The sequence below is a fragment of the Bos taurus genome, chromosome 26 (assembly GCF_002263795.3).
Source record: "Bos taurus isolate L1 Dominette 01449 registration number 42190680 breed Hereford chromosome 26, ARS-UCD2.0, whole genome shotgun sequence".
Classification (NCBI taxonomy): domain Eukaryota; kingdom Metazoa; phylum Chordata; class Mammalia; order Artiodactyla; family Bovidae; genus Bos; species Bos taurus.
Window position 1 is genome coordinate 42,322,851 of NC_037353.1, and position 23,643 is coordinate 42,346,493.

Genomic DNA, 23,643 nt, shown 5'->3' on the forward strand with positions numbered 1-23,643 from the left:
ATGCTTTGGTCTTGCTGGATTAAGCAGAGAGGCTTTAGTTTTAACCTCTTTCTCTGTAACATTGATAGAGAGGAATTTTGTGAATTCTGAATTATTATCTAGTTTTAAATCCTAATGATCTTTTAAGGTCTGATTCATTCATTGTTTCTGTTATTCTTTATTCATACATGGTGTCTATAAATATTTATTAAGCATCTATTTTGGAGACTTCCCTGGGGACTCAGACAGTAAAGAATCTGCCTACAATGCAGGATACCTGGGTTCTATTCCTGAGTTGGGAAGATCCCCTGGAGAATGGAATGGCAACCTGCTTCAGTATTCTTGTCTGGAGAATCCTACGGACAGAAGAGCCTGGCGGGCTACAGTCCATAGGGTCACAAAGAATCAGCCAGGACTGAGCCACTAACATAAGCATCTATTTGACCAAATACTGTGTTGAAGATGTAAAAGCAATGGGCAGAAGCCCATGGAGCTTACTGTTTGGTGTAGAAACAGGCAGACTGGAATAAATATGGCGATTGGTTCAATGAAGAAACAGAGAAAGCAGTAGGAGGCATGGGGGCTGGGGTGCCCTCTGAAGGTATTGTCGGCTTATCTGAGCAGATAACATCCACACTGAGATGGAAGAACAGACAGAGCCAGCTGAGGGAAAGAGTTGGGGGCCTAGAGTTGGTTAGTTTTCTCTTTCTGCCCAGCCTGAGTACGTGGACTTTGGACAAGTGCAACCTTGTTTCCCAGTGAGTTTACTAGAGGCTTCCAGAACACAAGTTAACTGGTTCCTCTGCATAGTGTCTATGTCTCTTATTGGCCTTGGGGTTCCTGGTCGCACTCTGGAAAGCTCCACTTTCTTATGCAGTTTCCTGAGAGTCTAGAAGTGCAGAGGGTTCATAATGAGCTGGTTGCCTCTCGTTCATGGCAGGATGGAAGTAGTTTCCCAAAAGTGCTTTCCTAAAACCAACCATTTTCCATGGAAAGGCATAAATAAGACATTCTGGTGAGTTGAGGACTGGTTATTCTAATAATTGTGCTAATTAATGAGTCACTTTTGTTAAACAAGGCACAAAAATCTGATAATGAGAACCTGTGACTCATGGTATTTCCCTCTTTGCTTTGGCTGCCAGGCAACTCATAGAAACCATTGGCCCTGTGGCTAGAATATTTTTTATGCTGCCATTTTATGTCATGAAAATGTAAGAATTAATTTATTGTAATAAGCCCTGTGTCATTGACCAACCCAAATTATTTTTATATAGAGAAAGTTACACATCTTTGGGTTTCCCAGGTGGCACTAGAGGTAAAGAATCCACCTGTCAATGCAAGACAACACGCTCCAGTATTCTTGCCTGGAGAATCCCATGGACAGAGAAGCCTGGCGGGCTACAGTCCATAGAATCGCTGAAGTGACTTAGCATGCATACGTCTTTAAGATTTTTTTAGAATAAATAATATGAAAATGATATATCCTGGGCAACTTCCCTGCTTCTGGAGCCACACATACTCTAAGTGGTCCTGGGTAGGAGGGATCCACACTGCCTTCAATTCAGCGTAGCAGATACCAAGAAGCTGAGCACTGAACCTACCAAATAGAGTGAGACCACACCCCTTTGTGGAACTGGTGGGTATAAGTTGTCTCCTATCACCTGAGCCCCAAGCCTGCAGCCTCATTGACGACTGAAAACCAGGCTTCATCCAGAGTCAGTTACCCAAACTGAAATGCCAGGCCTTGGCAAACCCCCAGTATTGGCCTAATCCCAATTTTAGGATCCTGATGGATCTTTTAAGATCTGATTTGTTTACTCACTCATATATTCACTTTCACATCCCTTGATTTTCATAAATATTTATTGGCCAAACACCACTGTAGCAGTGTTAGCCAACTTGAAGTCACTGGATAGATGCTAAGGAGCTGGCAGATGGAAGAGGCAAGTTGCACTCAGTGAGGCAATGTTTTTCCTCCTCTTGATGCCAGAGAATATATACAGTCACTGGCCCTTGGGCTTCCGTATAAAAATGTTGACACTTTGCAGTTTAAACAGCAAGAGTAAGAGGATCTTTGAAATGCCAGCGTTTCTTGATAGAGCTTAAGGGAGACTAAACATTATGGAGGTGTGCGTAAACAGTGAGGAGGACTACGTTGATTGATTTGCTTTTTCTCTCTTTTGTTTTTCCGTAACCATCCTCTGTTTCTTTCCTCTCTTTCCCTCCTTCTCCATCACTTCTCTTATCTGTCCCACCTGAACGCCCCCCATTCCAGTCACCCCCACCTGCCACCTCGCACATCGCACCTCTTCTCCTCCCCTCCCGGTACAGCAACAATAACATGTCAATTTGTGGAAACAGATGGTGGTAACTTGATGACACTGTCCTTCTGAGTTCTGTGTATGCTGTGATCTCAGTGCCATGTAGGAGATCCTTCCTGGCCCGGCCTCTCGACTCACCTGCTTGCTGCAGCACCCCCTCCCTTGGTTGTACCCTTGACCTTGTCATCACTGATAACCTCTGCCCTCTCTGATCTGAATCCCAAGCTTCTCATTCTTGGTCCGCCTCCTCCTCCTCCGGCACCGCTGCTTTATGGGCACAGGACCTGTGCATTCACAGAAGAGAACCCTGCTTGATGGTTTAATGCTCTGAAAAGTGAAGTCGTTCAGTCATGTCTGACTCTTTGTGACCCCATGGACCGTAGCCTACCAGGGTCCTCTGTCCATGGGATTTTTCCAGGCAAGAATACTGGAGTGAGTTGCCATTGCCTTCTCCAATTAATGCTCTGAGGTCTCTTTTAATTTTTTTAATGATTTTATTTATTTATATATTTATTTATAGCTGTGCCGGGTCTTCGTTGCTGCGAGAGCTTTTCTCTAGTTGCGGCGAGGGGGCTACTCTCCATGGCAGGGCGTAGGCTTCTTACTGCAGTGGCTTCTCTTGTTGCAGAGCATGGGCTCTAGGGCCTGAGGACTTCAGTAGTTTTGGCTCCTGGGCTCAAGAGTTGTGACACGTGGGCTTAGTTGCTCTGTGGCATGTGAGGTCCTCCCAGATCAGGGGTTGAACCTGTGTCCCCCGCACTGGCAAGCAGATTTTTTACCACTGAGCCGCCAGGGATGCCCTCTCCATTTTGGTTTTATCTTTGAATTTGTGCTTTGTAAGTGAAGTCTGATGAGTGGAGTATATGCTGGGTGCTTGGAGCCTTCCCACTTTGCTTGTTGCCTTCCCACTTCCCCAGGACGGGTTCTTGGCTACCCTGCTCCTCTGGCTCTTGGGACCCCTGGCCTCACATGGCAGTCACAGCCAACCTCCTTCCCCCAGGGCATACAGACATGGGGTACGTATACCCTGCAGCATCCTGGGCAGCAGATAGATGACTCTTTCTGCCGGCAACAAGGCAGGGCCAAGCCCTGCCCACCCCATCCAGGTACCTGGTGCTGAAGGAAGTTGCAGAACCCTTAGGGGTAGTCTGTCCTCTGTGGGTTGGGGCAGTGGGCCCTTGGGGTGGGGAGAGGGCTGGCTCAAATTCTGAGTCCCTGCTTGGGCACAGTGCATGGGTCTGTCCAGTAGCTGGTGAGCAGAGTACTGAGTCTGAGGCTCTGGGTCTGTACTCACCCCATGAACAACTTCGTGCCCCAGGGAGCACAACACTAAACAGCAAATAAAAACATCAAGACAGATGAAGAGAGAGAGCATGTAGAAGAAAAAAAAAAGCCTTATATTTTAGTGCCTTTAATGGTAATTTTTATGTACTTTGTGAACAAGGGAGTCTACGTTTTTATTTCATCCTGAGCCCTGAAAATTATGTAGCAGAGCCCTGGTTCATCCACTGTCCCTCAGCCCCTCCTGGGCTCACTTCTCTCCTTGCCGGATCCCCATGTCTCAGGCAAGTCTTAGCTGCTGACATCCCCCTGAATTCTATGGTCTACTTTGCCGTTCCGTAGGAAGCACGCAAATTCAGTGGCACCGCTCCTTGCTGTGATTGGGGTACGTGCCCTTTTCTTCCCATTGCATATTTTTTAAAGAAAATGAAAGGTTAGCATAACTGCTTCCAGAAGACCACATTGAATCACTTAGTTGAGTCTCAGCCAGTTCCTGCAACATCAGCCTTTGAAGCAAATTTCATCAGACACACAGGACCAGCCTGTGAGCCTCAGCCCCTTGGAAATGCATGTGCTGGGCAGCTGGCAGACATGGTGGCTTTTGCAGATTCAGCAACAAAAATATTTTTGTAACAGGAGCACTTTATACTCTGCAAGGAAGAGAAAGAAGTCGTTGGCTTGCGTCATGAGGTTAAAAAAAAAGTTGCCAATTTTTCTTTTAGTTTTATTGGTTTGTTTTATGGCCCTTCCTTCCAAGCTTTGGGGAATGAGGTTGCAATGAGAGGAGCGCTCAAGGGCTTTTAGGCAAAACCCAGGGTGGCCAGAAGCTGAAATGTTGATGGATCGTTGTTTTGAGGTCTGCTCTCGATGATTACTGGCTGAGCCAGCGTCTGGAGAATTCCAGGAATCCCCTTTCCTTTTGGGCTGTGAGAGTCTGCAGGAATCATCTGACCCCTTTGGGGAGTCGTATGAGAAGAGATTTATTAAGGGCTCTGAGGCTTGTTTTGACCTCACCAATTTAACCATTGGCTGCTAAGAGGTTTTTTGGAAATCTACCAGGTCTTCTGGAAAGATCCCTAATTGTCAGAGCTGGGGTGACCCTGGACATCACCAGGCTCAACTCCCTTATTTTAGAAGTGATCAAACTGAAACCCAGAGAAGTCTGTCGAGTGACCCAAGGTCAGAGTGAGTTAATACAGATGTCCTGCTCCCTGGGAAATTGTGCTACCAGTCTATCTAGAGACCGAGGGTGGCCGTGTGTGTGTGTGTGTCTGTGTGTGTGTGTGTGTCTGTGTGTGTGTGTGTCTGTGTCTGTGTCTTCACTCTGCACCACCCTTTGTGGATGCTGGGGGATAAGCCTGTGGCCAGCCATAGGCAGGGCGCTTGCTCACCACAGGCCATTTCTTCCTGCAGGAATCAGAGTTGTGATGACCCTGCAGGGGGAGGCCAGGCCACACAGAGGGCTCACGAAGCAAGTGGTGCCCCACAGACTGCCTCCACGCCCAGCCCGGGCTTGGCTGAGTGTAACTTGGGCTCCCACTGGGAGAAGCAGTGTGGCCGGGGTCCTCACCCTGAGGATGCGTGGCCTCGGCTCCCTCCGTCTCGCCTCTGTTCTGACTTGCCCTCAGCTCTCCCACGGCCCTGTTGTGTGTCATCTCTGCTCCCGCTTCCTGCTCTGTGAGAAGGTCTGGCACTGGCAGCTCTTTTCTGCTGCATCTGGGCAGTGGGCAGAGGGGACTGGTGAGAACACCTGCGATCTCAGTGAGATCACTGCCATCAGCTGTGGGACCGTTGGTCCCCTGGTGTGTAGGCTGGGTACGATGCCTGTCCCATCTGCCTGTTGACTTAAATAACAGTCACGACCTAGAAGCTGAGACTTACATTTTATTGGGTGGGAACTTTTAGGACTTCAGTCCAGGGAGACAGCATCTCAAGTGATCCTGGGGGAACTGCTCGGAGGAGAGGGGAAGAGCCAGATTATATGGAAGTTTTGCAACAAAAGGCAGGTAGTCTTACTTATCAAACCAGTCAATCCTAAAGGAAATCAACCCTGAGTATCATTGGAAGGACTGATGCCCCCCTTCCCCAGCACCTAACTCAGGCGCATCCTGAGGGGCTAAGGCAGCCTTGGGGGCCATGATCACCCCAGCCCCCACGAAAGGATGGTTGAGGGTAACCTTGTGACCAGATGGTGGCTGATGACCCCCAGGGAAGAATGGGATGTGCTGGGCCCTTCTGGACTCTCAGCCCTTCTGAAGAGACACACAAGGGAGCAAAGAGCCTATTACTTCCAGTTAGTGTTGTCACAACCTTGACAATCAGCAGAAGAGCTGACTCATTGGAAAAGACCTGATGCTGGGAAAGATTGAGGGCAGGAGGAGAAGGGAGCAGCAGAGGATGAGATGGTTAGATAACATCACTGACTCAATGGATGTGAATTTCCAGGAGACGGTGGAGGACAGAGGAGCCTGGTAGTCCATGAGGTCACAAAGGGTCTGGCACAACTTAGCAACTAAACAGCAAAGTCTTCACATCAAAAGATTATTGTTAATAAAAGCAAACCAGATATCCCAAGTTAGGGAATTTAGTGTTTTTTTATGTATGGGATGAAGCAAGAATCTGGGCTCACTGAAATCATTCCTTTCTTATGCATCTCTGCCATCCTGGGTGTTTCCTGTGTTTTTTTTTTTTTTTTTTTTCACATCATGAGCTGCCTTGGGGTTCACCATAGGGAGTGGCTGCAGTCTGATGGCTGGTATCCTTCTCCTTCCTGAGTGCCCTTAGGGCTCTCTAGCTCACATTAGAGGGCTGCAACCGCTGATGACTGTGGCATCCTTGTCTACTGATATGGCAGGAAGTACTTCATTTCTCATGCCCTCAGGACAGAGCATGAGGCAGGTAGGGCATGCGGACAAGGGGGAGGTTTGTCTACAAGCCACTTGTATCTCACGCTGACAGTCCTGGCACTTTGTGATCATTGCTTTCCTTTGAAATAATGCTTTCCATTCCTTCTCCTCTTCCTCCCTCCACTCCCCACAAATCCGCCTGAAGCAATATATACTTGCAGCCCTCTTCAGACGTGTATTAGGATCACCACTATAAAAGGAACCATTTTTTCCCTAAGCTTCAGTGGACACTGATGGTGACCCACCAGGAAGCCCTCCTCCGTCTTGCTGGCACAGCCCTGAGTCTGTTTTCGGTCCACTTCTGACACCCCCGCCCCAGCACCTAACTCAGGCAAATCCTGAGGGGCTAAGGCAGCCATGGGGGCCATGACCACCCCAGCCCCCAACAAAGTATGGTTGAGGGTAACCTTGACCGCCAGGGAAGAATGGAATGTGCTGGGCCCTTTTAGACGCTCAGCCCTTCTGAAGAGACACACAAGGGAGCAAAGAGCCTATTACTTCCAGTTGGTGTTGCCACATCTTCATGTCCTGCCTGGAATGATGGTGGCCCTCTTGTGGCCGTGAGAAAGGCTGCCGTTGATGAGCTGGAAGGAAGGAAGGAGCTGCTTCTCGCCCTTGCCCTTGAGCCTTGGAAGTGATCAGTCCTCGCACCGCTCTGCCCTTGAGCAGGTGGATGTTTATTTTATTTGCATTGGTTTTTCTCTTACTTGCGGCTGGAAAAAAAAAAAAAAAAACCTAGTTAATGCACTCGAATCATTTTTTAGTGTTGATCTATATTTAGCCCTTAGGGAAGATTCTCTGCTGAGTGGCCCTAGGGGAGGGAGATGGATTTTAGCTCTTTTTATTGCTGTGTGTCCTGATGATTTGTGTGTCTACCCACCCGTCAGACAGTAAGCCTGGTGGGCACAGGTGGATTTCACTTATCTTTTGTGATCCCTGTGCCAGGCCTGGCCCTTGGTGAATACTTGTTGAGAAGGTTCTCTTTCAGTGTAGGCATTATTTCATGGGAGGGGTACTGCCAGGCCTGCTGGTTGTGGGTCCTTCGTTTGTTGTCATCTAAACGAATGGTAAGAGCCTTCTTTAATCATGCTATGTATGTGTTAGCAATAAAACATGCCTCCATGCTTTAGCAGTAAATCTGTCACACCATTTGTATCCTGCTTACGGCTTATCATTAGTGACTTATCACGGACATGGCGCGCCTGGAGTCCACATGCAAGATTCTGACACCCTCGTCTGGGCTGTTTCTCCGTCGACCTGGGTGGCATGGCCAATGACCCAGGGGATCCGTGTTCCCTTCCAGCCCCTCTTGCTGACTCTGCTGACTCTGACTCTCATTTAGCACCAGTGAGTCACTTACAGGCTGAGGGCCACGTGCCTTTCAACTTAGACTTCCTGCCTCTCCCACTGGCCTCCCAGCCTCCTCCCTCTCATCAGCAAGAGCATGACCTTGAGAACGGGCAGTATGATGGACTCACGTTGGGATGCCCTTTGTGCTGGAGGGGTTGGGATAACATGAGACTCTCCTGGTGAGGTTCAAGGGTTCTTGCTTGGCTCTGGTCCAGAGCCTCAGGGTTGAGCTTTCGCCACTACGAGCTCTCCACTCCTGCTTTGCTCCGTGCCTGACTGCATTTCACCTTCCCCTGCAATGGCTGGAGAACCTGAAGACGAGGAACGGGAGCTGTGCATCTGCCCATTCTTCCTCCTTCCCCTCTGCTCCTCCTGCCTGCCAAGTGGAGGATGAATGTCTGTGCCTGTGCTTCATAGGCGTGCTGTGAGGCTCTGGTGAGGTGATGAGATGTGGGCAGCAGCTGTCAGGAGCCAGGCTGGCATCTCCAAGATGGCCTGTGGCCGGGTCGCTGCAGAGCGAGGCTCAGACACAGTGTCTGCCGCCAGGAGCCTGGAGACAGCTTTGATGTGGGCGGCGTGGGAACCAGCCTATGGACTGCAGTGCAGGGTTAAACTGGGAATTGGGAGGGGGTTGAGGGGGGGCCCCAGGGTTTTCCCATCCCCAGGTCAAGGCTGAGGCATGTCTTGGCGTTTCCCGCTGTATCTGCATTGCATCTTCCCCAGGTTCCCCGGTGGAGTGTGTGTCTAGACAGCTATGGAATAAAATGCTCAATTACCAAGTAGGAATTTGGCCAGCGGAGGTATCACTGCACCGAGCAGACAGGCCCAAGATGAGGAGAGAGACTGAGAACGAGCCCCTCTTGTATCTAAAACAGGCTGGAGAGCCTGGCGCTCGCAGGACCAGCCGGCACCTGCGGAGAGCAGAAGCCAAATGGCCCATGAGAGGCATTCTGACCTCCTGAAGGGCTGTAAATCTGGCCTGGCCCACATCTCCAGCCCCTGTCACTCCCTTGCAAAGATTTCTTCCTACAATTAGAATTCAGATTAACACTGACAAGGAGTGAAGCTCTAAGAGCTGGGAAGCCTGTTCTCTCATTTAGCCAGGCTGCTTACGAGCTGTGAGGAGTCAATTCGGCTCTGAGCCTCAGTTTCCACATCTGTAAAATGGGGAAAAATATGCACTAACTGCCAAGGCAGTTGTGAAAAAGGGCTTTGTCACCTGAGGGGTAAAAGATCATTCCTTCCACATCAGTCCAAGCTTCATAGTCTAAGAATCCCCCTAAAGATATGTCCGCTTGCTTATTTCTGTCTTATGATTGTCCCTTAGAATCTAGGAGATGTTTCTGTGAATAAAAATTAAGCAAGGTGACACCCAGTGCTGCCTTTCGTGCAGGTTTGGCCCAGTGACCGCGTGTGAGCTGAATTTCTTCCCTTTGTGTTGAAGTGAGGAGTGGTCCCTGGGGAGACTCTGGGCTTGTATCACTGGTGTCCACTGGTCCCAGCCTGTGTGGTCACTCCAGTGAGTGACTTTACTGCACTGGAGCCCAGCTGGTACATGGGGTCCTCTGGGCCCCGTTCCTGGCTGCAGGCCTGCTCCTCTGCAGGGAGCGCAGCTGACCTGAGCCGTACGTGAGCCCTGGATTCTCTCCTTCCTCCCGGGGGCTCTCTCCTCCATCCGTACGGCTTCTGCTCCCCACAGCGTTGCCTGCTTTCCTTGGCCCCTGGCTCTGAGCTCAGACTTAGAGACAGGAGTTCCAGGGAGCGCTGTCTTCAGGCCCCTCTTCCTTCGAAACCCACTGTGATGTGGCCCCCTGGGTCTGGCCCCCTTTCCTAGGGGTGGAGGTGCAGGGACAGCGTTGGAAGATGAGTGGATGCTAATTAAGACTCCACGGTGAGTCCTCCCGTGCAACTTTCTGATGTGGTTCCCGGCTTGCTGCTGCACTGATGTGGTCTGGGCCCACCTTCTGGGTTTGAACTTGACTTCTCGCCTTGAAATTGGTGAAAAGCAACTGGAGAACCCAGCCCAGGAGCCATGACCACCATGTTCAGCCCTCCAGCCCAGCTTTGAAGGCTGTCCCTGGGTCCTGAAGGAGTGGTAGTGTCACCCGGCAGGCCTCCCCCAGGGTGGCCGAGTGCTCATCACCGGCTCTGACTCCTGTCCGCTCACCCCCTGTGGCTGTTGGATGAAGTCATCCCTGGCAGAGGCAGCTGGCATGGGCCCAGGGTAAACAGGCCCTGCTGAGCTCATTGGCGCACTTCTAGATGAGCTCGGGAGTGGGGGCTTGCAGGCCTGCCCCACTCCAGAGCAGGACCATGCACTTCAGCCTCGGGGAACCACAAGGGCAGTGTCACTGTCAGGGCAGACCTGTGCCCCCAGCCTCCTCCTGGGTGCGGAAGGGGGACGGTGAGGGCTGGGAGACATGGCCTACTCTGTGGGAGTTTACTTGGTGGGGTTTCCCCCACTGAGTCTGCGCAGACCCTGACGTTAATCACAGTAACACAGCTGATGCTTCCATGCCCCACTTACATGAAGTACCATTCACAGAGCTGTTCAGATCCCAAGGCACTGAATTCTCACATCAAATCGATGAGATCAGTGAACTGCATCATTCCTGTTTTCCAGGTCAGAACACTGAGGACCAGAATGGTTGTAAGGTCCGGCCACCATCTAATCAGGCCACTTGGTCTGAGCTCTGGACTGTGGTGCTCTTCTAGGCCTCTTAGTATCTGTGATCTGAGGGACATCATTTTTCACGTGTCTGTGTGTGTGTTAGTTGCCTAGTCGTGTCTCTTTGCGACTCCATGGACTGCAGCCTTCTAGGCTCCTCTGTCCATGGGATTCTCCAGGCAAGAATACCGGAGTGAGTTGCCATTCCCTTCTCCAGGGGATCTTCCCAACCCAGGGATTGAACCCAGGTCCCCCGCACTGCAGGCAGATTCTTTACCATCTGAACCGTGCAAGGGAAGCCCTTGAGTTTTCTGATCCAACGTGTTCCTGACCAGCATCTTGCTTATTTGGGGTCAGAGGGGGTCTTTGTGGCTCAGTACCTTTGTAGTGGATGAGAGTTTGGGTTCAGTGTTGTAGTTTTAAGCCCCTGGCCTATCTCAAGTCACCCAGTTGCTTGGAACCTCAGTTTCTTCATCTGTTAAATGGGCCCGGTGACCTCCCCATCCTGTCAGCTGGTTTCTGCTCCGTCCCTGGCAGAGGCGATGCTGAAATAACCGCTGGTTTCCACCCACTGCGCCCTCCCAGCCTCCTCTCCTCTTTGCTTCGTTTTTGAGGCGGACAAACATGAGGACTCTTACATTACAATTAGCATGAGGCCTGGGCCAGGTCTTTGCTTTCTGGGCTGGTCCGCGTTGCTTGGAGCAGCTGCTTATTTTGACTCAGGAAGCAAATGCTAGAGGGACTCAGAGGTTTGCCTGGCTCTGGGGAGGAAGGGAGGAGAGCTTAGAGCTCTCCAGGACGGAAGCCCCGCGCTCCTCAGCCCTTGTGACTCGAGCTGGTTTTGGTTTGAAGAGTAGTTTGGGGCTCCTGACTCTACTGGCCTTCACAGGTCATTGGGGATCAAGCAGGCTTTGTTGGATTAATCAGCCCGCCTAGGGGCGGGGGGAGCAGAGATGGTGGTGGAGGACTTTACCAGGAGGGGAGAGAGCCCACCTCTTGGGTCTTGGTGCCCAGTGGCCCTGGATGCCTTGCTGTCCCCAACCCCACCTCTGCCCATCACCAGGATTAGCACAGAGATGCCCCGGACTAAGTCAGGGCAGCTCCAATCCCTCAGAGCTCCTGATTCTTCAAGACCTAGGAGAGACGTGCCTACAACAAGAGGGGGCTGATCCACTCTTCCTCTCCCCTGGGGCTGTGGGCTCTAGATCCTTCCTTGGGACTTCACTCTCTACCACGCCTGCGGTCGGGCTTGCCCCAATCCTATACTCACCCCCCTCTGTCTCTTGGCCTCAAGGTTTCAGAGCAAATCTGTGCTGACAGGTTCAAGATGTGCTGAGACCCTGAGCTGGCTGGCCTCCAGTATCCATCCCACGTTTTTTTTGGCGTGCGGCGGCAGCTTGCACTTGACCTGCCCTGATTATCTTGGGTGGGAGGGACGTTAGTCCTCAGCTGGGAAGGGAGGTCACGCCTGACCTCGGTTTCCTGCACGGCCCGGTGAATACGAGCGGCCCCCAGTGCCTGGCATTCTGTGACATCCGTGCGTTTACCCATTTTGTTCACTTAACCCAACGCAGCAACGCCAACTTTGTGTTTCCAGGGAAAGCTGCCTGTGCTACTGCTTGGCCGCTCCTCGGAGCTGCGGCCGGGAGAGTTCGTGGTCGCCATTGGAAGCCCGTTTTCCCTTCAAAACACGGTCACCACGGGGATCGTCAGCACCACCCAGCGTGGTGGCAAAGAACTGGGGCTCCGGAACTCGGACATGGACTACATCCAGACAGACGCCATCATCAACGTGAGCCTGTGTGCCGCAGGGTTGGGCTGCAGTTGGGAAGCTGGGCTGGGGTCAGGAACCGGGCTGGACTCAGGATCCTCATGGTGCTTCCAATGGGGTCCTTTTGAACCCCTAAAGCAGACAAGGCAGAAGGGCTGGTCCTCAGCCTGTTGGCAGTCTCCAGGGACTCCTGTGACGGGCACTTGAGATTTGCCCAAGTCTGCAGCCCGGAGGAGTTCTCCATCCCCTCGCTGCCCTGCCCCAGGGTCAGCCACCCCTGGGTCGAGCTGCCTGTGCAACCTTGTGGAAGGAGGGATGCTCAGCTACGCACAGGCTCTGCAGCCCCCAGAGGTGCTTCCGCTGTCTTTGGGGCGCACAGTCTGAGCACGAGGCCAGCCCATTCGATGTCCAGTGAGGTCAGGGATTGTCCCACACAGTCTCATCAGTGGAATCTTAATTTTAAGTCACATTTTTCCACTTTAGCTATTTCCCTTTAGGACTGACGTTTCTCAAAAAGCATTTTCCCCTCCATCTGTCTAATAAATAAGAAACACAGCGTGTTTTGTGCACTCGCTGCCTCTAGTAGGCTTTATTGCCAAACCTTCTTGTGATTTGCATGAAGTAATGGAAATAGAGCAAATTGTGTGGATTTTCAGGCCCAGCAGCAAAGTAGGGGTCACATAGACGTGGAGGGGGTTGGCACAGATTTGAAAGACCGCAACACTGAGCAAGTGGGTAGCCAACTTATTGTTGAGAGAGGGAAGATGTGTTAGGTGTTTTGGGAATTTGTTGTTGACCTCTGGGCTTTGGAGAAAAAAAAAAATATATATATATATATATATCAATATATAAATACCCCATTTATGGTACTTAACACTCTCTGAAAACTGTTAAGGTCCTTTGTTTTGCCAGCAAAATATTAAGTAGACAGGAAGAAATCTCAGGAAAGAATTTGCACTCAGGGGCCTGCCAGGCGGGGAGGTAGATTGGAACATGTAATGATATAAACTCATAACCTTTTAATTTTTGCTTATTTTCAGTATGGAAACTCCGGAGGCCCATTAGTAAACCTGGTAAGGCTTTCAAAAAATGTATCTACGTGTCTTTTTTTTCCCCCTTTTGATTTCTTTTCAGATATGAACTTGCCAAAGCATATTATCAAATCCTTTCAAATTGAAATCTGTGACTGTACTGTACCTTGCAAATGTCTCTTCTTATCTTTTCTGGAAAGAGTAAGGCATGCTGGTGTTTGGATTGGAAATACTATGCCAGCGGACATGCTTGTGTCTCCACGTTACAAGTAAAGGCATTGGAATTCAGGTTTGATCCAGGACCAGTTAAAGGAGCCAGTCTTTATTTTGAAGGTGTCAGCAGTTCTGGCTTGCCCCCCAGCTGCCTAAGGAGCTGGCTTGGCTCATCCACAGGCTTTGTCTTGGCCAGAACCCTCCCTTAAGACCTGGCTTGGAATGAGGAGTTACCCCACTCACAAAGATGTCACCTAAGTTTGTGTTTTATTTAAACATGAAAATGGAAGCCTTTGAATCAGATTGTCAGAGCCAGGATGCAGCTCAGGGTCCCCTATCCCAGCCCTCATTTACAGGTGATGAAACCTAAGCCGTCTTGTTTAGCAAAGCCCAGGAGGGCAGTGCCTCCTGGACGGTCTCTCAGAGTTGGGGACTGAATTCCCAGTGCTACGGGAAGTGTGCAAGGAGTGACTTACCCACTCCTGGCAGTTTTCCCCCTAAGCCCAAGTTGGACAACCTTTAAGATTAGTGTTCAAAATAATGGGTGGATGGCACGAGGCAAGCCTATTATTCCAGGATGGTTTCCTATGGTGTGGTGTTCGCTAAACTGTGAATTTATCTTGAATAGAAACACACACACTGGCTTCCTCCACGGTTTAAAGCTGGTTTTCAACAAGCAGAGGAAATGAGATTTGATTGTGAGGTTCCGCCTCTCCCAGATCCCCGAGGCTGCTCGGAGATGAGGGTTTGTTTTCCTGGTGGTGAAGTCTGTCCGCCCTGAGCGCTGGATGGTTCCTCCCTGATGTCAGCAGAGGAATCTTGAGACTCCTGGAAACGGGAGAAGCAGGAAGGTGTGGATAGCCACCTAAAGGTCTCTGAGGGTTTTTTTTGTTTGTTTTTTACCTTTTATTTTATCTTGGAGTAGAGCTGATTAACAATGCTGTGATAGTTTCAGGTGGACAGCAGAGGGACTCAGCCAAGCATACACATGTATCTATTCTCCCCCAAAGTCCCCTCCCATCCCAGCTGCCACAGAACACCGAGCAGAGTTCCCTGTGCTATATATTAGTAGGACTCTGGGGCTTTTGGACATGTATTCCCTGCCCAAGGAGCAATTGTACATTTTGAAACTTTCTGATGCTGTGCTTTCATTGTGTTGATCACTCAGTCCTGAGTCCAGTAGGTACTGATTCTTCCATTGCTCAGCCTAGCTTAATGCTGTGCACAAGTCAGGCCTCTCGCTCTGCGACGCAGAAGCCCCATCCGTCCGGCTCCTCCTACCCCAGTCATATCTCTGAAGAAGCTCCAAGACTCCTTCCGTGCAAATTCTCCACTCTCTCTCGGTGGGTATCTTGGGGTGAATCTTCCTGGATTCAGCAAGCTATTTGCCTTTTGCTTTTCAGGATGGTGAAGTGATTGGAATTAACACACTGAAAGTGACAGCTGGAATCTCCTTTGCAATTCCATCTGATAAGATTAAAAAGTTCCTAACGGAATCCCATGACCGACAAGCCAAAGGTAAAGCAAACATCCCCGGCAGCCCACCAGAGATTTTAGGCCTGGGGCTTGGCTACCCCTCAGAAACTGGAGGGCAGGGAAAATGACCCCCTGAAGGTCAGCCACACCTTTCCTATCAAGAAGGGAAAGGAATGCATGTCATTAGGTCATCAATGTTTGACTGTTTTTTTGGCCTATGATCATGCGTGTTTCATATGGTTCAGTCTATTATGTACCAGGCATGATCCTGGGTGATTTCTGTACATCATTTCACTGTATTATTCATTATGTCATTCAATCCCTTTGCCTGATCAGGTGGGACTTAGTCCCATTTTACTGATGAGAAAACTGAGATTCAAGGAGCTCATTCAGTCCACAAATGTTTAGTGACTCTTCTGCTCAATGTCAGGCTGGGGGTTTGAAGCTCAACAGGGTCCCTGTCAGGTGTGCTGTTTACCTTCTACCTGGGGGAGAGAGGAGGCAGGTAGGGTCCCAATCAGGATTTGAACCACAAGCTGAGAGCATCCCTGTATGGCCCTGACTACACAACAAACTGGGGGGATGGAACCCTATTGCTCCTGGTGTCCCCGGCACAGCCTCCAACTGGGCTGACCTTCTGCTTCCTTCTGTGGTCCCACCAGGCAAAGCCATCACCAAGAAGAAGTATATCGGCATCCGAATGATGTCACTCACACCCAGGTCGGTAACGGGATGTCTGTGTCTGTCTGTGTCGTAAATTCACTTACTTCTTTAAGTTCAAATATTTATTTGTTTAAAATTCAAATATTTAATTTACGTGGCTGTTCCAGGTCTCAGTTGTGGCACGTGGGATCTTTGAGTTGCGACACGTGAACTCTTAGTTACCACGTGTGGGGTCTAGTTCCCTGAGCAGGGATTGAACCCAGGGCCCCTTGCACTGGGACCTCTGAGTCTTAGCCCCGGACCACCAGGGATGTCCCTGTGTCTTAAATTTAAAACAGACTAACTTCAGAGGACTCTCACGGGCACCCTGAAAAGAGAAACCTTATTCTGCCTCGAGACAGCTCAGTGTCTGATTTAAGTACATTAGGAAAGAGAGGAGGGGCCGTTAACTTTGGCCTCACATGGGCTTCCCTGGTGGCTCAGATGGTAAAGCGTCTGCCTGCAATGCGCGAGACCCGGGTTCCATCCCTGGGTCGGGAAGATGCCCTGGAGGAGGAAATGGCAACCCACTCCAGTACTCTTGCCTAGAAAATTTCCAAGGACCGAGGAGCCTGGTAGGTTACAGTCCATGGGGGTCACAAAGGGTCGGACATGACTGAGCGGCTTCACTTTGTTTCGTGTTGTTTTATCCTTCATGTTTGTTTCTGGGGTTCTGAGCAGATCCTTCCTTCTGAAAGATTCTGCTTTTCTTTGAAAGAAAGAAAAGAAAGTGAACTGAACTCCGGGTCTCCCGCATTGCAAGCAGACGCTTTACCGGCTGAGCCAGCAGGGAAGCCCACGCTTTTCTTTGAAGGCAGGCCTGATGAGCCCAGGTGTTGGTCATCGCCCCCCCCCCCGCCCCCCGCCGCCCCCCCCCTCCACGCCTTCCTCTCCCCACCTGGTCTGTTGAAACCCACATTCCAGGAGTGCCCTAAGCCCCTCCCTCAGCGCCCCAGAGCGCCCTGCCTTTCTTTAACTCTGCCGCCTGTGGGCTGGGGCTCCTGGAATGCCAGGCAGGGCGGCATGACTGATGGGCTTGTTTTCCCCGAGCTGGTGAAAGTTGCGGTATGTGGCTGCCAGACGCATGACATACTGGTGTTTGAACCTTGATGAAAAAACCTGGTGTGATTGTAGGCGTCTTGGTACCTAAGGGCCTGGTTGAAACTCTTAGAAGTTAAGTCGGCAAAGAGCAGAACCTGTTGATATAAATACTAATATCTTAATTACTGTAATTAACGGGCAATTAATTAATTGTGAACACACAACTGTTAGTTTAGACACGTGTGATAAATGGTGGTGCCTTTCTTAGCTGGCTTGCCAAGACTGAAATGTGCATCAGGTCTTGTCTTGGAACTCTGAGAGATGGAAGCCAGGGGGATGTAGGGAAGGGAAGGGAAGGAATGTGGGCCTGGGGGTCCAGCTTCCTGGGTTCCTGTCCCAGCTCTACTGTTTCCTGGCTTGTGACCTTGGGATGGCTTGAGCCCTGAGTGCCTCAATTTTCTCCTCTCTGGGATCAGGATAACCGGGCAGGCTTGCTGGTGTGTGGGGAGCACTGAGTCAAAGCTGGGGTACGTGGGTGATGGCAGTGGTCACTAGCCACGGGGAGCCCACCCACCCTTTTTCGCGTGCTTGCTCAGTGCCGGGCACGGGACCAGGCACTAGATCTAGATAAGATCATGGTCCTCCTAACAACCTCATGGCACTGTGCCTGTTTAACAGGTGAGAAAAGCCAGGCACAGAGAGGTTAAGCAACTGCCCAAGATCACACAGTCAGGAAGGGGCAGGGCTGCGGTTCCAGAGCAGGCCGACCATTACACTGTCCTGACTTCTTAAGTGGTGGTGGTTGTGTGTCCAACTCTTTGTGACCCCATGAACTGCAACATACCAGGCTCTTAAGTGGTAGCTACTCTCAATTAATTAATAAAAATGATAATGCTAAAACGTTTCTCTTGCTGTCATCCAGGAAATCTTTGACTCTAGGAAATAAGCAATTTGCAGCAGAATCAAAATCCCTGGGCCCCTCCAGGGATTTGGGACCACTTCCCTCGACCACTGCCACTTTGGGCCACTGGACCACTTCCCTGCTGTTCCAGTGGCTAAGACTCTGCACTCCCAGTGTAAGGGGCCCAGGTTCGATTCCTGGTCGGGGCACTGGATCTCACATGGTGCAACTAAATATCCTGCATGCCACAACGAAGAGCTGGCTCAGCCAAATAAATAAATAAGGAAACATTAAAAAATAATAATAAAAAGGAAACTTCAACAGTAAAAAAAAAAACCTGATTTTTTTACATTGGAATTTGACATTAGAATCAGGGATGGAAGAGAAGCCCTGTGGGAGCCCCGTTGTTCTTAATGGTTAATCCAGGTGTTCTTTCTCCCAAGCAGCAAAGCCAAAGAGTTGAAGGATCGCCACCGAGACTTCCCCGACGTGCTTTCAGGAGCGTATATCATTGAAGTAATTCCTGATACCCCCGCAGAAGCGTGAGTTAGAATCCCTCTCCATTTTCCTGATAATCGTGTCTTTCCTGGAGGTAGGGGGCGGGGAACTGTTCTTTTCGTCTCCCCTCAGGTGGCTGTAAGGACCCTTGACAGAATGGTCCAACATCTGTGTCCGTCCTGCCGGTCAGGGCTTCCGACCTGGCTCAGCTCAGGGCTCGTCGGCAGGAGGAGGCTTCCTGGCTAGACGTCCTCTTCAGGAGGGAATCAGATGGATTTGTTAGGAGTCTCCGGGAAAAACCTGGCTAGATGGGGAAAGACGGTTGAAGGAGCAGTGTCTCTGAGACCTCAGGCAGTGATCCTGGCCTAGGCTGCTAGAGGCATCTCTTCCTGAGGGCTTCTCTAATTATGCCTGTTACCAGTCAGGCCTTACTTATCCACACCTCTAGAAAAATAGCACAGGGAGCATCAAAGTAACAGGGAAAGAAGTTGCTCAACCCACAGTCAGGTTCATTACCTGTGAAAGTGTTAGTCGCTCGGTTGAGTCAGACTCTTTGCAGTCCCATAGCCTATGTGGACATAATATCCACGGAGACGCGCTAGACCAGGGAGTGGCCAGCAGACTGTTCGCAGAAGCCAGATCTGGTCTGCTGCCTGCTTTGGGGTTAAGATTAGATTTTGCATTTTTATTTTATTTTTTGTTTTAAAATGCATTTATTTTTTATTGAAGGATAATTACTTTACAGAAAGATTTTGCATTTTTAAATGGTTGAAATAATTTAATTAAGAACAGTTATTTTAGGACACTTAAAAATGATACGAAATTCAAATTTTAGTGTTACGTAAATGAAATCTTACTGGGGCACGGCCATGCCCAGCAGATTATATATTGTTTGTGGTGGCTTTTGGACTCCCACGTAACAGTTGGGTTGTTGTTATGGGGACCATCTGGACTGCAAAGACTAAAATACTTCCTCTCTGGCCATTTACCAGAAAACTTTGCTGACCCCTGTCCTAGGCCACTAAGGTGCATAACAGCTTATTTGATGCTGTCACACACAAGAGTTAAGGTTACAGCAGCAATAAGGCAAAGCGGTGCCTCAGTGGAACCATACCTGTGGGCACCGTAGAGCTGTAATACCCATGACAAGCAAGCTGGCCACCGCGGTCGCTGGCGTGTCCTCACTTCCTTTGGAGTCAGTCTGTGATAAGATCATACAAATGCCCGCACACATTTCTACAGTGGACATGATTGCTGATATGGCCCAAAAACCTCAAAAGGCAATAATGCAACCCATGGGTGGTTTAAGCCATTCTCACAAAAGTTAACTACCATCCCACCCTGTTTGCTCTGGGCTCTCGGGTCCTAAACTGTGCCTCTGTAGAGGTGAAGTTGCTCACCTTTCCTGGCGGCTGCACCAGGAGACGTGGAAACATTGCAATCATATTTCCCTTTGTGTTGCAGTGGGGGGCTCAAGGAAAACGATGTCATCATCAGCATCAATGGACAGTCGGTGGTCTCCGCCAACGACGTCAGCGACGTCATTAAGAAGGAAAGCACCCTGAATATGGTTGTCCGCCGGGGCAACGAAGACATTATGATCACCGTGATTCCCGAAGAAATTGACCCATAGGCAGAGGCATGAGCTGGACTCCATGTTTCCCTCAGAGAACTCTCCAGTGGACGATGCTCGGTGACTCTGGGGCTGGTGGCACCGGATGCCCAAGACTTGACTGCCATGTTGCTTGTTCCGCAGAAACACTGGCCAGCAGAACCCTTCTTGATAGTTCGCAGGCAAAAGCCAATGTAAAACGTTGTAGACCCGCAGGCAGAAGCTCCCCCTTCTGTATCCTATGTACGCAGTGTGCTTTTTCTTGCCAGCTTGGACCGTCCCTTCTCGGACAGTCAGCATTTGTCTTCCCCTTTAACTGAGTCACCATCTTAGTCCAGCTAAGGCTGTTGCTGTAACGCATAGATAAGAGGAAGGTCCTATGGGAGCCAGGATGGTACTGGGCGTGTTTATGCTTTCTTCCGAGTCAGCACCCAGAGGAGGGAGATGCCGAGACAACGAGAGGGTGAGCGCTGGCTTCCGGAATGGCCACAGTTGCCTCTTTTAGGAATCTCTTCAGAACTGGGAGCACAGTGACTTGAGTTATTAAAATACTTGTTCATACTTTGCGTCCTGGCGTCCTTCTTTCCCGGGAACAGCTGGTTACAGTCTCTTTGAATCGATTATCATGTCAACAGCCTGCTCTTTAAACCATGTTGTCTGTGAGGGTTGAGCTCGAGGTCTCACCAGTTATTTCAGAGTCAGCCTGGGGGTTCACGCGTGCTGGGAACACTGTGCCCCGTCACCCCGGATTCCTGAAAGAGGCTTGAAGTCAGTTGCCCTTGCATCTGGGGCTTTTCAAACTAAAAAGAGGCTGTCAACCCCACATATCATGCAATCAGTCAGCAAAGAGTCCCTGGGCCTCTAGTCTGTGCCAGGTGAGGCATAGGCTGAGGAAGAGGGGTGAGCACAGAGCGGAACCCCAGAGCTTCCGCTGAGAGACCAGGTCTCTTTCTGAAAGGGAGATGGTTCAGGAGACCAGGATGTGACCTGAGAGCAGTCCTGAGTCTTTAGAAAGTACAGGCTGAAGCTGATTTCAGCTGTCATGGGCTCTGAAATAGAACCTTAAATCTTGGGGGGGTTTGGAGCAGGGCTCCCCTGACACGTCCTAGAACAGACACAGCCTCAAGCAGCTGTGGACCCCTTTATCTCCAGGGGTTTGGGGAGATAAGCTTCCAGGAGTTTGGGGAGAAAGCTTCCAGGACTTTGGGAAGCTGGACCCAGGAAAACTTGAGCTTGGGAATTTCCACAGACCTGAGTGCCTGCACACATCACAGAGGGGGCTGTTTACAACCAGAGCAGAGGGTGAAGGCTTTCTAAGGGTCAGTCATCAGGAGTGGGTACTTGAACAGGATGGAGGTTCAGTTTTGTAGATTGAGAGCTTTAACCATCCCTCGACCGCTAGACCTCGACGATCCATTCGTAACAGAGAGGCTAGGGCAGGTCAAAGGCCCAAGTGAAGTGGAGGTGTAGCAGAACCAAGCCCTCATCGGTACAATGCTTGGCAGCTGGGCCGCTGGTGTTCTGTGGGACACGGAGCGTCCCTCCGCTCCCTGCTTAGATGACCTCGTAGAGTCAGGGAGGAGCCAGCAAACGCTCTCCCTGCTGGCGTGGGTTTTGCGTTCCCTCCCTCCTCATTAAAGGTGGTGACTCAGAGAATGGCCTTCAGCTCCAGGGGCTCAGACTCAGATGTTCTGCCTCTTGGTCTGCTCCTCTGGTGGTCCCCAGGGCCGAGGGGCTGCCCCAGGTGGGGAGGATGTGCAGGGTGGCATGTGGGTGGCATGTGGTCAGAGGCAGCCCGGCCACAGCCCATCTGTCTTCGGCCTGTCATCCACTCAGGAGATCACAGATGGTTCCTCTGGAAGGAACTGGCCTGGCGGCTGGCGGGCCTGGATCCTCCATAAACACTCAGCAACATCTCCCGAAGGGCCACAGGGCTCTGGGTGGGGTCTGAGTTTTGTCTGCCCACGTGGAAGCCTACAAGGCTGCAGAAAGGACAGCGTGGCATGCTGTGGGCACATGCTGTGTTTGGTTACAAGCCTCCACCAGCCTCTGGGACCCTCTGTGCTCTGTGGATTACATATCCTTGCACTCCATACTCATCCTTTTAGATTTCACCAGATTCCTTAAAATAGATATTTATTCCTCTTGCTTTGGGCTGTGATGGAGGTCTTTGCAACATGAATTAGCCTTGAAACCTGGGAGGCAGAGCTTAGTTGAAAGAGCATGGTTTTTGGAGTTAGACAGACTTGGGTTTACTCTACTGTCTAGATCTTACTGGCTGTGTGACTTTTGAATAGTTACTTAACCTCTCTGTGCCTGTTTCCCAGATGGGAATAGCAATAGTACTGACTTCTTATGGCTGTTGTGGGGATTAAATGAACTAATACACAGCACAAGGTAATCACTCAGTAAATGCTAGCAACATATATGTGAAGTGTCTTTGAGCCCTCTGTAAAATGGGGAACAATAACAATGTCCCTCTTGCACTGGAGTTGTGAGGGTTAACCATGATAGCACGTGCCACTAGGTCAGTACAGCTGCTATTGTTTTGTTATTAGCCTGCCAGCCTGATGCTGGGAAAGAATGAGGGCAGGAGGAGAAGAAGGTGACAGAGGGTGAGATGGCTGGATGGCATCACCGACTCAATGAACTTGAGTTTGAGCAAACTCTGGAAGATAGTGAAAGACAGGGAAGCCTGGCGTGCTGCAGTCCCTGGGGTCACAAAGAGCTGGACATGACTGAGCAACTGAATGATGTTAACAAGCCTGCCATTGTTCTGGGGTTTAATGACACTCACAGTAGCTGACATCTGTTGGGTGCTTGCTGCGTGACAGACGCCATGCTGAGCATCATCCATTTATTAGCTAGTAGTTGTCCTCAGTTCAGCCCTGAGGTGGACACTGCATTTATCCCCTCTGACAAGTGAAGAAATGGCTGTTCAGAAATTAGGCCTTTTGCTTAAGACACGGAGCTCATAAGTGGGAGCTCTGATATAAGCCCAGGGGGTCTGAGCTCATGGCTTTTGTATGGTGCCATCTGGTCCATCTTTGTCTTCTTAGGACCAAGCCTTCTGGTCCTTCTGTCTCTGTCTAGCTTAAATCTATCTCCACTTCTAGAAGGTGGTCATGGGGACCTGCGGGCTCAGCCCCTCTGCTGGGTTTCTGTCTCCTCCTTGCCCGTTTGGGCCCATCAACAACCACTTCTCTGTCTCCTGCAAAGCTCCCTCTGCCCATCCACCACCTCCCAATCTCAGCCCTCCAGGCGCCAGCCCTCTGCTTCCAGCTTTTGCAAAACCCTAAGCCACCAATCACAGGGCACATTTGCATTGCTGGCCAATCCCCACCCGGCCCTGCGGGAAGCTTCGAGACAGAGGCCCTGAGTGCAGAGCTCTCTTTGCTGCACTTTCTAGGCCCAGCTGAGTGGCGGTCGTGCCAGCAGCTCTGGACAGGAACCTGCTCTTTTCTGGCTTGATGTCTCCATCTGAAAATTGGAAGAGTGCCCCATGTCTGGTGGGTGTGGTGAAAGGCAGAATGTTTTTACAAGAACTTGCGTGCTGCTCGCCTCCACCCGGTCAACTCTTCAGACAGGCCCGAGCCTCAGAGATAGTGCTTTGATTGGCAGGCAAGGGCACTGGGCCCATTTTAGGTAAGTGCCACTGAAGGCAGGGCCAGTCTTGCTGAGGTTGTGCAGAAGGCTTGTGTCTGGGCGGGTGGACAGGGCAGGTTCCAGATGATGGTAAAAGCTGCCTTCCCCTTTGAAGGTGGTTATAAGCGAGGTCGGGGCCCTGGTGGCTCAGCCTGTAAGGAATCTACCTGCAATGCAGGACACCCAGGTTGGATCCCTTGGTCGGGGAGATCTCCTAGAGAAGGAAATGGCTACCCACTCCAGTACTC

The 23,643-nt window shown here is 50.6% G+C and overlaps 1 protein-coding gene across 1 annotated transcript in view; it reads left to right on the plus strand.

Annotated features, from left to right (window-relative positions):
- Positions 1–20,317, plus strand: part of HTRA1 (HtrA serine peptidase 1) — a 57,531-nt gene extending 37,214 nt beyond the window's left edge. Inside the window, exons 4-9 of the mRNA NM_001282082.1 lie at positions 12,103–12,297; positions 13,317–13,349; positions 14,924–15,038; positions 15,659–15,716; positions 18,087–18,182; positions 19,603–20,317. Coding sequence (NP_001269011.1) covers positions 12,103–12,297; positions 13,317–13,349; positions 14,924–15,038; positions 15,659–15,716; positions 18,087–18,182; positions 19,603–19,771 — 666 coding nt within the window. The 3' untranslated portion in view covers positions 19,772–20,317. The remainder of the gene's footprint in view (positions 1–12,102; positions 12,298–13,316; positions 13,350–14,923; positions 15,039–15,658; positions 15,717–18,086; positions 18,183–19,602) is intronic.
- The last annotated feature ends 3,326 nt before the right edge of the window (positions 20,318–23,643 follow it).